The sequence below is a fragment of the Phaenicophaeus curvirostris genome, chromosome 4, assembly GCF_032191515.1.
Source record: "Phaenicophaeus curvirostris isolate KB17595 chromosome 4, BPBGC_Pcur_1.0, whole genome shotgun sequence".
In the NCBI taxonomy this organism is placed as follows: Eukaryota; Metazoa; Chordata; class Aves; order Cuculiformes; family Cuculidae; genus Phaenicophaeus; species Phaenicophaeus curvirostris.
The window spans coordinates 17492010-17509385 of NC_091395.1; the positions used below are offsets into that span (position 1 = coordinate 17492010).

Here is a 17376-nt window from a genome sequence, read left to right on the forward strand (position 1 = left end):
AATGTGGATTTCTGAGCCATGCGTTGGGCAGTCAGGCAGCAAAGATGGGGTGCAGGATGACCATGGGACGTGGCCTTGGAGGGCTGCAGAGTGGCAGGGGCTGCCATCATCTGGGTAAGGGGTAGATTTTGGGTTGCTCCCATCAAAGTCTCATAGGCTGCGCTGATGCAGTTCGTCCTTACACTGGCTTTACTACAGGGAATAGAAGTGGTACCTGGGCCTGCCCATGGACTGCAAAGGAGATACTGTGAGAGCAGGGCATGGGGGGGCGTGTCTGGGTCCTTGTGTGCCTCTTTGCCCACGCCTTGTGACTTAATAATTTCAAACAAGATCAATAGAGGAGGCCCTGCCCTTTGTACCACCAGGTAGTGCTGCCCCCAACTCCCAGGAGGGTGTTCTGGGGACAAGCTCGCCAAAACGGGGAACACAAGTGGGTTGGCAACGTGAGAGGCCGTTTTCTCTCAAGCCTACGGTCAGGTCATCCTTACCTTTGACTAGCTTTTCCTCCAAGAAAACCAGCACAAAACCTGGTAGGCTGAAAACATGCTTGGAAGCTGCTTTATGCTAAGTTGTTTTTTACAGACTTGGTAGCTGAGCAACCGAGATGCCCCAAAGGTGAGTTAGCACAAGTGGGGGGTGACTTAACCTCCTGCTGGCTTGTACTGGGGCAGAGCTAGAGCGTGTCTGCATTCCGCTGCCTTATTCAGGCTTCGCTGATGCTCTGAAGGAGCCGAAATGCGACGTTCCTGATTTTGGATTGGTGGTTGGGTTTTGTAAGTTTGCTCTTAAAGCTTAGCCATGCTAACACAAGAGGCTTTACCTTGTTTGTGTATAATCTATACATAGGAAAAGGTAATTCTAGAAGGACAAAAACCTTCCCCTTGCCAGGTTGCATTCTCAAGCTTCACAAATTGAGTTCTCCTGCAATCATGGAGGAAAAAAAAAAAAAAAGAAGGCTGAGCCCCTTTCCCATCAGTGTGCTGGGGGTCCTGGTTTTAATAAAGGGCTCATATACTGCCCTAGTCCTTCAAAAGGGCATTGAGCTCTGGGCCTGCTCAAAGCTGGCCAGAATAACCCTGATGGTTTACAGTTTTCTTCTCCTCTTTCTTGACTTTCTGCTGCCTTGTGAGGCTGGGCTGGGGACCTGAGGCACAGGATATTTCAAAGATGTGGCTACAGCCACACTGTGGCACCCAAAATGTGGCCTGGGACACTATCACCAATTGATCCTCAATAGCAGCCAGTCAAGAACTCCATCTGGTGTTTCAGGATGCTGCTCACTGACCTGCACGGACACAGTTCTCCTTTACTACTAGAGGAATCGCAGGGCTGGGTCAACGCACCACTAGGACATGGACCCACCATCAAGTTTCTGCTCCAGCAGCAGTCATGTTAGGGCATCGCCAGCAGTTTAGCTACAAGATCAGTGAAGGCTGTTGCTCTTGAGGGGAGCTGATGAGCAATTACAAGTTGTGAATCACAGGAAAGTCATCAGGAAGCAGATGCTCAAAACTTCTGGCCCATTAGGCTTGCATCCCAGTGCACGTCTCCCCGAAATACAGGCTATTTTAAGAGCATTAACAGTGGTCAAAATCGCAGACTTTACAGGGGCTTGTTCTGCTCTTGCTGTGAGAAACAGTGGCCGTTATCCTGGGCTGGGAGTCTGCTGTCACAAGCAGCTCCAAAAAGGGAATAGCTACTGGGCAGGGAAAGGAAGGTGTTTTTTTTTTCCCCTGGGTGAGCTGGCGCCACATCAGATGCCAAAACAAACCAACCCACAGGCTGCCAGCTGCGCCGGCACGTCCCTGCTTGCAGGGTGGTGGGGAGGTGCAGCCCTCCCTTGCCCGGCTGTTCTGCACTCTGCACTGCCCCACTCCAGCCCAGCTCTTGCTGGGAAGGTGGGAAGCACCCCTGCACAGGTACACAAACACCTGGGGTGCTGCAGCCCCCTGCCAGCTCAAAGGTATTCCCAGCCAGCTTTAGCTGTTACACATTCAAGTCTGTCCTTCTTTAGGACTTCACCTGTATTTTAAGTACCCCACCCTAAGCTGTGAGATGGTTCTTCGTGCAGTTCTCCAGCAAACTGAGCGGTTCTGCTGAATACACTCTTCTGGAGCAGCTACAAAAGATTGCAGCCCGCTAGTGCACCCTGGGACATGCGCAAAAAGCAGACTTTCCCAGGGGATTAGACCTTCCCAGCCCTATCCTTACACTTCAGTTTTGCACAGACTCAAATCACCTTTGCTTTTGGCTCCTGTGGCCGTTGTCCACAGGCATGGTAAAAACTGTCCTTCCTACCTTTCAGACTGTCTGGCATAATCCAGACATGACTCCTCCCTTTAAGAAGCGTTTCCAAGCAGGTCTTCAGCTCCGATGTAATTCAGCCCCAGTGTAATTCAGCCCCAGGAGCTCATAAAGGCCTGTCTGTGCTTTCGCCGAGACAGTAATCGCTTCCACATTACAACCTCCTGCATGCCGAGGTTCAGCACGAGTCAGGAGCACCCATTCCTGCTGGCCGCTGGGGCTCTCGCTGCCTGCTTTACTGCTCTTGTGGTGTGGCATGACTTTTGTCAAAGCCCTTCAACACCTACACGATGCTGAGCCCCCTCGCTGGCCCAGCTCACTGTTTGCGTGCCTGGGGGGGCACAAAAGGATGCCGGGCATAGGAGGCGTGTGTGCCCCTTCCCCACGAAACTCCACTTTGGCAGCAAGCCCTCTGGCATCCCTGAGCCCACGTGCAGCCCAGCTGTCCTTGTAGGTAGGCTCTGTTGGGGTTTTTTTTCCCAAATCAGGGGACCTGCTACACCAGACACTTGCCTTGCCTGCGATTTTTCACGCTGAGGACCACTGCAGGCAGGTCTTCCAGTTACTCTTTCCGCATGCAGAGCTCCTTGCCTTTCATGTTGTGTCTTTCCCAGCTGTACAGCAGCGGAGGAATGTTACAGGGGAAGCCTGGTTTGGATTTGTCAAGCTAGTTTGAACAGATTGCAGCCAGACCCTTTTCCTGCCTCCCAGTTTAGCTGAAAGCACTGTGCCTTTTTCCATGCCTGCGTTCACAGACTCACAGAATCGATAGGCTGGAAAAGACCTTGGAGATCACTGAGCCCAACCATACATGTCCACTAATAAACCATATCCTTAAGCACCTAATCTCCTTGTCTTTTCAATACCCCCAGCCACGGTGAGCCAACCACCTCCCTGGGCAGCTGTGCCCAGGGAGAACCCTTTCAGTGAAGATTTTCCTAATGTCCAATCTGAGCCTCCCCTGGCACAACTTGAGGCCATTCCCTCTTGTCCTGTCCCCTGTCACTTGGGAGAAGAGACCAACACCCTCCTCTCCACAACCTCCTTTCAGGTAGTTGTAGAGAGCAATGAGGTCTCCCCTCAGCCTCCTCTTCTCCAGGCTAAACAACCCCAGCTCTCTCAGCCACTCCTCGTAAGACCTGCTCTCCAGCCCCCTCACCAGCTTTGTTGCTCTTCTCTGGACTCGCTCCAGAGCCTCAACATCCTTCTTGTGGTTAGAGGCCCAGAACTGAACACAGGATTCCAGGTATGATCTCACCAGTGCCGAGTACAGAGGGAGAATAACCTCCCTGGACCTGCTGGTCACGCCATTTCTGATACAAGCCAAGATGCCATTGGCCTACCTCTGGTTTTAAGGCTGTGCCCACCGCCTGCAATCTCGTCACTGGGTTTCACTGAAAAGAGCCTGGCTGGTTTATACACGCTAATGAGATCTCTGCGAGGCAAAGACTTACGGTGACGGTATTCGCTCCCGGACAGAGGGGCTGATGGCTCTGCAAGAACAGCCCTGAAAGGGGCCCAAACTGTGTTTGCCCCTCAGGAGTCCTTCAGTTGGGATCAGTAAAGCCTTTGACACAGTTTCTCACAGCATTCTGCTTTGGAAACTGTCAGGCTCTGGCCTGGACAGGCGCACACTCTCCTGGGTGGAAAACTGGTTGGATGGCCGGGCCCAGAGAGTGGTGGGAAATGGTGTGAAATCCAGCTGGAGGCCAGTGACAAGTGGGGTTCCCCAGGGCTCAGTGCTGGGTCCAGCCCTGTTCAATGTCTTTATCAATGACCTGGATGAAGGCATCGAGTGCACCCTTAGCAAGTTTGTGGATGACACTAAGCTGGGTGGAAGTGTTGATCTGCTGGAGGGTAGGGAGGCTCTGCAAAGGGATCTGAACAGGCTATCAGGAAACACTTTTTCCCTGTGAGGGTGACAGCACTGGCACAAGCTGCCCAGGGAGGTTGTGGAGTCTCCATCCTTGGAGATTCTTAAAAGCCACCTGCACACGGCCCTGAGCAGCCTGCTTTAGGTGGCTTTGCATGAGCAGAGGGTTTGGACCAGATGACCTCCAGAGGTCCTTCAAACATGCGTCACGGAGCTCTGCAATAACCTTCTGGGCTAAGGGTTATAGCTGTCTAGATGCATGGGACACAACATGGGATGCAGGGAAGAACATTGTGAGATTGCACATGATTTATCTGTACCAGACAGTAATAAGTGCTCTGCCTGTCTGTGGGGTCAGATGTGTATATACAGGGCATGTACGCACACTCCATGCCTGCTGGGAATGCAGCTGCAGCCTCAGTCGTGGTTGGACTTCACAGGGTGGAGCTGCAGCAGCCTCACCTCTCTTCGGCTGCCAAACCTGGCATGATACATTCTCTCCGACACGACCCTCCCCACTGGAGCTTTTGTGCAGTTAGCAGGATGCTTATGCCCACACCAGAAAGCACTGTCAGTGACTTGAAAAGGATACAGAAGAGTAAATGCCTTTGAAAAGGTTTATTCTAAATCCTCAGTTTCAGAAACCTTTAAACGAGCTACAGAAACCCAATGAAAGCAGCAGTTGAGAAAAGGTTTCCTCTTCAGGCCCATGAACAGACCTATTTTTCATTAATTCACCTTTCCTGTGTCCAAAAGCAGAGCACTGCACTCCCTCATCTGCGCCAGATGCTGAAGGACTGAAAGGACACGATTTTTGGCTGATGTTGCTGAATTCCTATTAGGTAGTAGGTGGCTCATACCCACATTGGAGCATTCCCTGCTCCTCCCCACTCCCTCCACCTCCTTCAACTCTGGAAACACCATAAAGCCTCCAAGAAGGAGGATGTCTGCAAGAGGAGACCTACTTTATGAGCAGTAAAAGCCAGCCCAGGGGCAGGCAGGTGACTTTCCATCCTGTATCTCAAGAGGGAAAAGGTAAAGGGATTTGCTCACAGCTACTGGCAGGTCCCAGGGAGAAGCTGTTCCACCTCTCACAGCCAGGTACCAGCCACTCAGCTCATCCAAAATGCCTGCACATCAGTAGCTGCATCAGGGCTTGTGGAGAACAGAATCAGGCCTGGGTTTGAAGACACGCCTATGTGCATTTAAAAAGAAGTCCAACGTCTCCCAAATATGAACAAGCAACAAGGTTCTCCAGAAGATTTTCTGTCTTCTATCTTGCTCAGGCGATAAGAAGTGCTATCTCCTCCCTGTGGTTTTCAGGTTTTCCACCAGGGACGGAGGTTTTTTAGTCCTGTAGGCAGCAGTGCCTGCAATCCGGGCCCCTCTGATGGCACTGATGTACGGCAAAAGCGGAGGCTCCCGCACCACCAGCGCAGTGCCCTTGGGAGTATAGGCTCGGAGAAGCAGTTTCTCTTCTTCATGAGCAGTCACTGCCACCCAGCCTGCACAGCCAAAAAAAAAAAAAAAAAAAATTGTCAGTGAGACAAGTCACTAGTGTGAGAACGAGGGTTCTGACGCAAACTTAGAGGCCCCCGCGTGGCTAAGAACCCGAGTTACCCAGGTGTGATTTCTTTGAGAAACCAAGCTCAAAGGTGATATCCTGCCCTTTCCTAATAGGAAGCAGCACCTAAATCTACATTTTACTCTTCCCCAGACATAGCTCTTTCCTGGTGAACTTCCGAGGCACGGTGTGAGCTACCAAAACCACAATAATAAAGCTTTCCAATCTATGGCCCTCCTGCTCCTCCTCTCGCCTGGACAGCAGACAGTGTCACTGCCACTCCTGATGCTGCGCAGCTTGTATGGCAGCCAGAGCATCAAATATTCCAATGTGGTCACCCTGTACAAACCTGGCTGCCAATCTCCATTCCTGGAGGCTGCCAAGACTCAGCCCAACAAAGCCACGGCTGCTCTGATTTTGTGTTAGTGACAGTCCCGCTCTGAACAGGAAATACAGCTTTATCCCTTCAGAGACTTCTTCCCATCGACGTTTTTAGGATGCAGACCCCGCAAAGCAAACTAATGAAGAAATATTAAAGTACCTGCAGAGGAAAGCTTGATATCTGCGACTGCTTCGGTGGTGCCAATCCCTTTCAGCGTAATATCCTGAGGGACAAGCGGGGGGAACTCCTTCATTCGCTCTTCCCCACCCATGGGAACCTAACATCAAAATATGGAGAAAAGATGTGACAGTCAAGCAATGTTTCAGCACTCTACCTTAAAACGGTGAGCAAGGCACAAGTGCGAATAAAGATATTAGACTGCTCTTAGCCAAGTAAGAGCTGGCTTGAACATCCTACAGGACTTAATTCAGGTTTGCCAAGAGCAGAATCAGAATCACATCCAAAGCAACTCAGTTGGAGCTCAGAGGTGAGCAAAGATGGAGTGCCCGCTACAGGACCCAGCTGGTGGCTCAAGCCAGCTGCCTTCATGTGATTGACCGCTCTCGTTCTCCATATGCACAGGAATGAGCTGCCAGGACAAGGACAGCTTGCCCTGTCCCCCCCTCAGTCTGCAAGTGCTATGCAGTACATGGCAATACCAAAGAAAAGGACCACCAAAATGTGCAAGCATGTGCAGAGGATGCAGCTGGGAAAGACTAAGAAAGGTATGTTTTTCGACTCATATCTGTTCTGTAACTCCGGGTGTGAAGTTTGCCATGGAAAATATCCACACTACTGCCTGCGCTTTAAGATTGTACTAGAAAAGCCAAGGAGGAGGCTGAGGGGAGACCTCACTGCTCTCTACAACTACCTGAAAGGAGCTTGTGGAGAGGAGAGAACTGGCCTCTTCTCCCAAGAGACAGGGGACAGGACAAGAGGGAATGGCCTCAAGCTCCACCAGGGGAGGTTTAGGCTGAACATTAGGAAAAAAAATTTTCACAGAAAGGGTCATTGGGCACTGGCAGAGGCTGCCCAGGGAGGTGGTTGAGTCACCTTCCCTGGAGGTGTTTAAAGCACGGGTGGACAAGGTGCTGAGGGGCATGGTTTAGTGATTGATGGGAATGGTTGGACTCCATGATCCGGTGGGTCTATTCCAACCTGGTGATTCTATGATTGCACCTGAACACTAGAAACAGAAGCTCTGCCAAAACGCATCCTCTCGGATGCTCTCTCCTAATGCAGCTGCAGCCATGCAGTCTGTGCAAGATTGTTCCAGACTGCAAATCTCCACTCTCCTGCTGCAGAAGTCCCACACTCCTCCTGTCTGCTCCTTTCCCCTATCAGATCTCCCCCTGGCAGATCACCAGGCAGGATGGCCTGCCCAGCTGCAACCAAGAGCCCATGACAGCGCCTCCTCTTACCTTTAGTAACCCTTGGCCAGCATGCTGCTCGTAGATGGCATCTGCGTTACTCAGCGTAGAAATGTGTACTGGCAACTGGTTAGAAGCCATGACAGAAAACCAGGCAGGCTTTTCTCCCTGAAATAAATAACACAAGGATGTCACTTACAGTAACAGAAAAGCAAACCTGAACTGCCCTCTCCTGCTCTGTTTCTTTCCTGCATGTTGAAAACCCATTTAACTGATGTCTCCTACTTGTCCAAGGAGTGGTCCTTGCCTCTGTCACTGCAGAGCAGCAAGGGTTTAGATAAACAGGGGAGTTGAGCTTCCAGGAGAGAAGCACCCATGGCTTCACTATCCTGGCCTCAAAGCACCCCGATACCATATCCCCTGCCATTACATATGTTTGGCTCAGGCACACAATCCATGAGATATCTTTGCTTAAGTTCAACTACCAAGAACAAACTCGGTGTGGTTATTTAGCATGAGAAGTGATGGACATCTCCTGGCCGGTGCTTCTTCTCCTGTCACTTCACATTTCTAACGTGCATCTTGTATCGAATCGTACTTGGTTCCAAGCTACTCTCGAGCTACACCACAACTGAATGTGAAGCAATTGCAGCAGCTTTCATAACTCTTGCACTTAAAGCAAATGAGGTCACAGAGGAGAAAGACCTTTACGAAACACTGCTAGCAACCCGAAATAAGCAAACCTAAGCACAGCAATTCCTCCAAGTTCCTCACAGATGTAATCTGAGGCAGGGTCTTCTCTATCACGGTCTGAGCACAACTGCCTTGCCTGGGTTGATCGCCTCACCAACAGCATTTGTTCTGAGTGAGGCATTATATCTCTGTACCACCAAGCTGATTATTTTGGGCTGGAGCTCTGGATTCTCACTTCAACTATGATGGAGCTCTCCTGTCACACTGGCACGCTTATTACTTAAAAAAACAGCGTTCCCTTCACCTTTCTGGATTTCTCTCACCAAGAGTGCCTTCAGCAAAGCACCAATTCAACATTTCTGTGGTGATCTTGGAAAGCTGACTGAAACGAAGGAATAGCCATACACACACCCCCTTCCTAAAATGGGGGAAGCTACTGAGAAGGGTGTTAACACAACTGCTAGACCCATATCTGGAAGAAAGAACCCCTTCCAGAAAAAACATTATGGGAGGTCAGCTCCACACGACTCCATAAAGGTGTACGGCATGAGATTTGTAATAAATCAAGAAACAGGTGGCAGGGGGGATGACATGGAGGACTTTGAAATAATATTTTTATAGGAAGTAAACATTTAACGTTTTCCTTGGACAAATTATTCAAAGAGGTCTGTGTGAGGAAACAAAAAAGCCCATACTTTTCTCTCTTGGCAGAGGGCTTTCACAGAACAGAGAAACAACGAAAATCACCTATTTTCCCAGCTAATTCTGGCACTCTCCTCCTTTCTTCCCTCCCCTGTGGCTTTGTGCATTATGGGAAGCACATCAAGATGAAGGCCTTGGTCAGGATTCAAAAGCAGTTACCATTATGAGCAAACAATATGAAATACTGCACACTGGAAACAAGTATCCAACTTTTCAACTGCAACTCCCCATTTCAAGGCATTGTGACTTCATGTGGTGCTTTATTAACAGATTCATCATCTCAAAAGCAGCAAAGAAAGGTTCTGGGAGAGATAGGCAGACCTTTTATCAACTGGTACTATAATAAAAGACAAAGCAGCTACTTAAAAAAATCCTTTCTTCCCTTACCTCTAAGTAGTCTATACGCCCCAAGGCTGCTAAAAACAAGACCATTCCTGGCTTAAGAATGAAAGTCCGTGGAACAATGGCATTCGTTGGCAAAACCAGCTTTACTTCTTTCTCTGTCAGGAGATTTAAAACCTGCAATATAAAATTGCATTGTTTTAACTCATTCCAGATGTTTCAATAGCGACAACAAAATTAATGCTGGTATTATATTGCTAGACAAGCAGACGATCTTCAGCTTGAAAGTCAGGGCAGCCTTCAACTCTGATTCTAAAAGAACTGGAGGTTTTGCCCTGATAACCAAAGGTTTTCTGATGTGTTTGACAGTCCTTAAACCAAAATTTGGGAGTTATCAGTAATTCTTTTCTATGCTTTCCAGAAGTTTGGCTTTGGCAGGAGTCCCAAGGAAGCAGCTAAACCAAATCTCCAAGGAGTAAGGACAAAAATGTAATTCCATCATACGCCAACAGCCACTTTCTCTTCCTCTTCTTCCAAAATAAAAAATCCCTAAACCTGGTGGTAGCTAGAAATCTCATCTGTCAACATCTGCCACATAGACCATCTGCTTGTCCTCCAGCCAGACTGAACAGTGACCACAGAAACAAAATTTGATCTGAAACTTGGCATGTAGCACTCCAAAGGCAAGGTAGGGATAATCAAAATCAGAAACAGGAGAAACTATTTCTGGGTGCAGGGAAGCCCATTTTTTTTCCACGCTTATTCATCTCCAGAAGAAAGGAAGAACATATCCAGTCTCCAGGTACCAAATCAGGTCTCTAAGCCGATGACTGCCTTTACACCGAACACTAACCAGCTATTAGAGAGCAGAGTGCTGCAGTAAAGTGGGTTACAATGTGACAGACATCTACTAGAAAGCTAGTGGTTTTCTAGTGTTCACGAAAGCAGCACTGGCATTTCAGCAGAGCAGTCCCAGTACAGTTCTAGAACTTCCTTCTCTTCAGAACTTTCCTATTTCCTTGTACCCTCTAACCTTCTCAAACAGATGATCTGCAGCTCTGCACAAATATCAAAGCAATCAAAAATTAAAAAAAAAAAATTCACAGAAAGGGTCATTGGGCACTGGCAGAGGCTGCCCAGGGAGGTGGTTGAGTCACCTTCCCTGGAGGTGTTTAAGGCACGGGTGGAGGAGGCTGAGGTACATGGTTTAGTGTTTGATAGGAACGGTTGGACTCGATGGTCTGGTGGGTGTCTTCCAACCTGGTGATTCTGTGATTCAAAACACAACCTTTTTTGGACAAGTGCGGTACACCAGCACCGGCTTCAGAGCCATCACTCTACTGAAACACTGAGGTAGGCCTGAGTTATTAGAGCTATTAGAACACTGCAGATCCCATCAGCTTCAGGAGAACGCTTTCTCAAAGATTAGCTTCAGTCACACAACACCGGTTACCCTCCTAAGCGCCACCTTTTTCAGTAGGCCGGCAGAGCTAAAAAAGCATGAGGTTCTTTGGGTGATGCTGGTATAAACTTGCTCACAGCACTATTGCTGACTTCCCTTTACTCAGCTGTTAAGAAAGTTTGCTGACGCAGTCACCCAGCTCCTTTGCAAAGATCGCAGCATGCACTATTCAGAAACGCAACGGCGTTAACACAATGAACCCTTCCCAAGTAAATATAAACCACATTTTAACACAATTGCCCAAACCAAAAGAATCCTAACCCCAGGACTACAGCAGAAATATGCTCCCACATGCATAGCTAAGGCAGAACAGTCCTCCCAAACCCTGGCTTCCTGAAACGCAGCACCACCGAGTACCTACACAATTTTCCTTTACAATCCCTGGAGTGTCAAAACACCAGCGTGCATCCTTCACTTCGTTGTATGTGAACTCTTCCCTTTCCTCAGGCTCCCCAGGGGAATGTATGGGATCTTCATCTACGCTGTACGAGAGCATGTCGGGGTCAAAGTCAATTACAGGGGTAGCCTTCTTCCGTTGAAACGTTCTTCCAACTCTTCCTGGATTAAACAAAAAGTATCCTGGCAATTAATTTATTGTTTTTCTTTCACTTGGACATCTGCCCCTTCTCTTGCTTAAGAGAGATGCACACTGATCATAAAAAGGTGATAAAGATGCTACGTGGCTAAAAATTTGCATGCTCAAAAGCCGAGATGCTATGAAATTAATTCTACAATATTTGCTTACCACTCCTCAAGACCCAAAAACCTTAGCAAGAACAAGATCACAGATATCCCATTACTTCCATTTTACAGCAAAGCAGGCTGCCTTCTTTTTTTCAGTGCCTTAGACTGTCAAACACAGAATTATTTGGAAATCCGAGCTATCTTCTAGCAACTTGCTCCTTTGCATACACACTAAAATGTTGTACAATCACTGTGTCCTGCAGCCAAAATGCATTTATTTTAAAATGAAACTTGTTTTTTTCCTTTAGGAACGAGAAAAGGCCTATAATACAGTACTGTTCTAAAGTACTAAGGTATCGAACTAGGTTAGCAGATGCTGATGGGAGGTGCGCTGCACAGAGGAAACCTCTGCAATGCTGCCATAGCAGCTGAAAAATAAGCATGTGAAAGAAATACCAATGATGCTACTTAGAGGAGCTACAGGTCTTGCATCCACCACTCGGGGAACAAAAACTGGTCAAAACAACTTGTATGCAAGCTTGAGTTTTTTTATTGCTACTAAAGTTCTCCCCATAATTAAATAGAAATTAGTTCCTTCAGAGTGGGAAGAAATTACTTGCCAAAACTAGCTGGATTCTACAGCAAATTAAGGAGTTAGCAGCCCTTTGGGTAATGCAGCACGTTCATAGAGACAAAGAGCACCTTTACCCAGTCAACACTCACCCACTAAGTATCCTTGCTTCTTAAGGTGATTAAGGTCCTTTCTTTCTTCATCACTTAACTGATCTTCTGTTTTTGCTGCCTCCTCTTTCAGCCTCTCCCGCCTTCGGAACATCCTGTCACATGTAGGATTAATAATTGGAAATTTCAACAGGTTCAGTGTTGTTCCTGGAAAAAAACAGAAGGCACATTTAAGCTCTGAGGATCAAGAAGAAAAAAAATTGCCTCTCTAACTTTTGAGTGAAACCCAGTTAACACAAAATTGGAACCATCCCCAACAGCAATGCTTTCAGGCGGTGAGCACCTGTTCCACAACAGGTCCCTGAGCTCCAGGTGTGGCTGAGGGCAGCCTTGCTGGCCTCTGAATGATGCCCCAGCCCTAGAAGCGTTCAAGGCCAGGCTGGAATGAGTCTTGGGCAGCCAAATCCCCTGCCCACGGCACGGGGGTTGAAATTAGATGATCATTGAGGTCCCTTCCAACTCAAACCATTCTATGAAGTGTCCCATCCCTGGAGGCGTTCAAGGCCAGGCTGGATGGGGCCTTGGGCAGCCTGATCTAGTGGGATGTCCCTGCCCATCAGAGGGGTTGGAAGAAGGGTACGGAGCTGTTGGAATGGGTCCAGAGGAGGCTACAAGGGTGATCCAAGGGCTGGAGCGCCTCCCATATGAGGACAGGCTGACAGTATTGGGATTGTTCAGCCTGGAGAAGAGAAGGCTAGGAGATGATCTTATAGCGACCTTCTAGTACCTGAAAGGAGCCTACAAGCAAGCTGAAGAGGGACTATTCATAAAGGCTTGTGGTGATAGGACATGGGGGAACAAGTATAAACAGGAGGGGGCAGATTGAGATTACACATTAGGAAGAATTTCTTCACTATGAGAGTAGTGAGACACTGGAACAGGTTACCAAGGGAGGTTGTGGATGCCCCATTCCTTGGGGTTTTAAAGGCCAGGCTGGATGGCCTACATGATCTTTAAGGTCCCTTCTAACCCTAACTATTCTACGATCCTATGAACTACATCATCTTTAAAGACCCTTCTAACCCTAACTATTCTGATTCCATGATTCTATGAACTACATGATCTTTAAGGTCCCTTCCAACCCTAACTATTCTATGATTCTATGCATGACGTGATCTTTTAAGGTTCCTCCTAACCCTAATTATTCTATGATTCTATAATTCTATGAACTACGTGATCTCCAAGGTCTCTTCTAACCCTAACTGTTCTACGATTCTATGAACTACACGATCTTTAAGGTCCCTTCCAGCCCAAACTACTCTACAACTCTATGGACGCCGACAGCGACGGGAAGAGCAGCCGCCCTGACCTGGCCAGGAGGAGACGGTGGCCCTGTCGACGACATCGGGGGCGCGGGACTTGCAGTAGTCGGAGCGCAGCAGGATGTTGAAGAGGGTGGATTTGCCCGAGTTGGTGGCCCCGAGCAGGTAGACGTCCCCGGTGCCCCTCCAGGAGCGCTGCAGCCGGCTGACCAGCCCCTCCAGCCCGTAGCCCGTCTTGGCGCTCACCAGGCGCACGTCCACCAGCGGGGCCCGGCGCAGCCCGGCCCGCTCGCAGGCCTCGGCCACCCTCTGCCGCAGCCGCCCCAGGTAACCGGGGCTGTCGGCGGGCAGCAGGTCCACCTTGTTGCCCACCACCAGCAGCCCCGCGGCGGGCGCGTCGGGCCCCAGCAGCGCGGGCAGCTGCGGCAGCACCGGGTCCGGCAGCTCCAGCACGTCGAGCAGGTAGAGCACGAGGGGCCGGCGGCCGTGGGGAGCCGGGCGGCGCAGGGCGGCGCTCACCACGCTCCGGTGCCGCTCCGGGGGCAGCCGCAGCCGCAGCGCCCGCCCGTGGTGGGCGAGCTGCCAGCACCGCTGGCACCGGCCGCCCCGCCGCCCGGCCCCCAGCAGCTCCCGGTACTTCTCCGCCGGCACGAAGCCCGGCGCCTCGGCGTCGCGGCACTGCAGCTCGGCCCCGCAGCCCGAGCAGACCGCGCCGCTCGGAGGCAGCGACGGGTCGGGTAGACACGACGGGGCTCGCTCTCTCGCCGGTTCCCGCTGCGGATGCTGCTGCCGCCGCTGGGGCCGCGCTGCTGCCGCTGCCGCCGCCGCCTCGCCCGGCTCCGGCTCGTACTCCAGGAACACGAACCGCTCCTCCTCGCCGCCGGCTGCCGCCGCCGCCCCGCGCCGCAACGCCGAGGCGGAGGGCCCGGCGCGGGGCAGGCGGCGCAGCAGCGCCGGGACCAAGCGGAGCATGACGGGGGCCCCGCCGCACCGGCCTGCGCGCCGCAACGGGGCGGGACCACGTGGGGGGTGGGGGCGTGGCCACCGGGGGGCGTGGTCACAAGATGGCGGGACTAACCGAGGGGGCGTGGTCAAGCCCAGACACGACCTATGGGGGGGGGGCGGGTCAACCGGAAACACGGTCAACGCGGGGGGCGTGGCGTGGGGGCGTGGTCAAACACTGACGAGGAATTCAATTGGCGTAGCTACCGGAAGGGGGCGTGGCCAACTAGAGATGCTGCTAGCCAAAGGGGCACGATCATTACATGGGGGCGTGGTCAACACGGGACAGGACGTGTCGTCCGCCGTCCCGCGGTGCCTCCTGGGTAACCGGCGCGCGCAGCCGCCTCCCCCACCCCCCCCCGATACCGGAAGTGGCGGCAAAGGAAGCCCCTAAGGCTGGTTTTGGGGCTCTGAGAAGAGAGCGTCCTCTGTCAGGGCTGGGCAAGGCGAGGGGGCGAGACGAGAGGGAGTGTGTTTCCCTCTTACAGGCACATCGATACGTTTCCCCAGAAATCATATATTCTGTCACTTTCCGAGGACTGATTTTAATCACAGAATTGTAGAATAGTTAGGGTTGGAATGGGCCTTAATTATCATCCAGTTCCGTCCCACCTCCCGCTAGATCAGGCTGCCCAAGGCTCTACTCAACCTGGCCTTGAACACCTCCAGGGATGGGGCAGCCACAACCTCCTTGGGCAACCTGTGCCTCACCGCTCTCATGGTGAAGAAATTCTTCCTAATTTCTAATCTAAATCTTCCCCCTTCCAATTTATACCCATTGCCCCCAGTCTTCTCACTACCTGCCCTTGTAAACAGTCCCTCCCCAGCTTTCTTGTAGCCCCTTCAGGTACCAGAAGGTTGCTCTAAGATCTCCTCATAGAATCACCAGGGTGGAAAAGACCTCTGAGATCACCGAGTCCAACCGTACCTATCTGCCACTAAACCATGTCCTCCTCGGAGCTGCAGGAAGGAATACATCATTATGTTAAAGGAATTGTGAGAAACACTCATTCACTGGTAAAATATCAGAAAGGACAAAGTCTTTAAAGCAAAGATAATAATTTTATTTTACAATTCAGCGCTGAATTGGATGCCCTTCTAAAAAAGGCATGCCATCCTACAGAAGTCGTGGGTATATATACTAGTTTTAGACAAAGAACCATATAAATCTCTCCAAGATTGCTCATTATATTTTTGGAGTATTCGACCATGTCCGGAGACTCCCTTCAGGTTATCGTTTGACCTAAGGCAACTACATCTTGCTAGACAACTAAACATCACGTCTGGAGATTGTCTGCATGTTATCTCTCGATACAAGACAGATTTATATGACAAGATAATTAAACATACAAACCAGCTGCAGCAAAACTTATAAATTAATTCTCACAGAATGAATTAGCTTAAGCAATAAAAAGAATAATAAGAATCAAATATTGGCCAGCTTGCAGTGAGAAAGAATGTGACTGTAACCAGAGTTTAGCTTGTTTACTGGTTGAAACAGGGAACAAATCAAGTATTGAAAGGACAGTCCTGCAGCAGGAATAAAGGAGAGACCTGAGCTCACCAAGAGGACGCAGTGAGGAAGGAGATAATATGAGGCTTCTGAACACACAGAGAAACTGTGATGTGCATGCAAGAGTGGGTGATAAACTATGATAGTAATTCCTGGAAAAACATTGGGTTTTTTTCCAGGAATCTATATGGATATGTATGTTTAATCAGTATTTCCCAGAATCTATATGAATACGTGTATGTTTAACCACTATAAAAGGCATGTAAATAGTCTCAATAGTTGGACACATTAGGTGGATTACCACGTATGTACCCCGGCTCTATTTATTAAAGGAATACATGCTTTTACCAAATTGGCATTGAGTTTGGCTTTTCACAGTGTCAGAGCCTTCTCTTCTCCAGGCTGAGCAACACCCAACGCTTTCAGCCTGTCCTTATAGCAGAGGTACTCCAGCACTCAGATCATCCTTGCAGCCCTCCTCTGGACCCGCTCCACACTGTGATGTTATTACGAGCTTCACAACAGTCAATTCTCTCGCCAGTTTGGAGCTTTGGAGCCAGATCTGCCTGACCTTGCCTTTGAGATTGGGAAACGCTGCAAACAGGGATGGTCACAGAGGACGCATCTGCTCTGCACAGATTACACTGAACCCAAGGTGATATCATCTCCAAAGAATGAACAGAGGATAAACTCACCACACCTCAGCACAAGAAGGATGTTGAGGCTCTGGAGCGAGTCCAGAGAACAGCAACGAAGCTGGTGAAGGGGCTGGAGAACAGGCCTTACGAGGAGCTGCTGAGTGAGCTGGGGTTGTTTAGCCTGGAGGAGGCTGAGGGGAGACCTCATTGCTCTCTACAACTACCTGACAGGAGGTTGTGAAGAGGAGGGAGCTGGCCTCTTCTCCCAAGTGACAGGGGGACAGGAAAAGAGGGAATGGCCTCAAGCTCCGCCAGGGGAGGTTCAGGCTGGACATCAGGAAAAAAAATTTCACAGAAAGGGTCATTGGACACTTGGCAGAGGCTGCCCAGGGAGGTGGTTGATTCACCTTCCCTGGAGGTATTTAAAGGATGGGTGGATGAGGTGCTGAGGGGCATGGTTTAGTGTTTGATAGGAATGGTTGGACTCGATGATGCGGTGGGTCCTTTCCAACTTAGCGATTCTATGAAACGCTGCTCGAAAAAAAACACGCGATCAGAGGAACATCGCGTCTGACGTTCCAGAGATACAGTCAACTTGGAGGAAGCTGAGCTCTGCTGCAGCTTAAATCAAAGCATCCCACCCCCTGTACCAGGAGCACCTCCCTCCTCCGCCCCTACCCGCCCCCGCGGTGCATCCTGGGTAGGCAGCGCGCGCGGCCTCGCGGACCGCGGGGGTGGGAGGAGACCCCGCGCATGCGCGTTTGCCCCCCGCGGTGCCTCGTGGGTAGGCGCCGCGCGCGGCCGCCCGGCGGGTGACGCCATCAGTGCGCGCAGCTGCCCTCCC

The 17376-nt window shown here is 50.3% G+C and overlaps 1 protein-coding gene across 1 annotated transcript; it reads right to left on the reverse strand.

Annotated features, from left to right (window-relative positions):
• Window positions 1–4786: 4786 nt before the first annotated feature.
• On the reverse strand, window positions 4787–14359 carry NOA1 (nitric oxide associated 1). The gene is made up of 7 exons (XM_069855387.1): window positions 13427–14359; window positions 12100–12264; window positions 11054–11250; window positions 9276–9407; window positions 7545–7661; window positions 6283–6400; window positions 4787–5682 (listed from the first exon to the last, which is right to left on the reverse strand). Exons 1-7 carry the CDS (start codon window positions 14349–14351, stop codon window positions 5477–5479), a joined length of 1860 nt encoding a protein of 619 aa, XP_069711488.1. The 5' UTR covers window positions 14352–14359; the 3' UTR covers window positions 4787–5476.
• Between the last annotated feature and the right edge of the window lie 3017 nt (window positions 14360–17376).

Bases quoted from the DNA above. Each gene is read 5' to 3' on its own strand.
- NOA1 (XM_069855387.1), bottom strand. From the start codon at position 14,351: ATGCTCCGCTTGGTCCCGGCGCTGCTGCGCCGCCTGCCCCGCGCCGGG. The intron at 9,408-11,053 runs GTAGGTACTCGG...TTTATATTGCAG, and splicing joins GGATTGTAAAGGAAAATTGT to GTTTTAAATCTCCTGACAGA. The intron at 7,662-9,275 runs GTAAGGGAAGAA...TATTTATTTCAG, and splicing joins GGCGTATAGACTACTTAGAG to GGAGAAAAGCCTGCCTGGTT.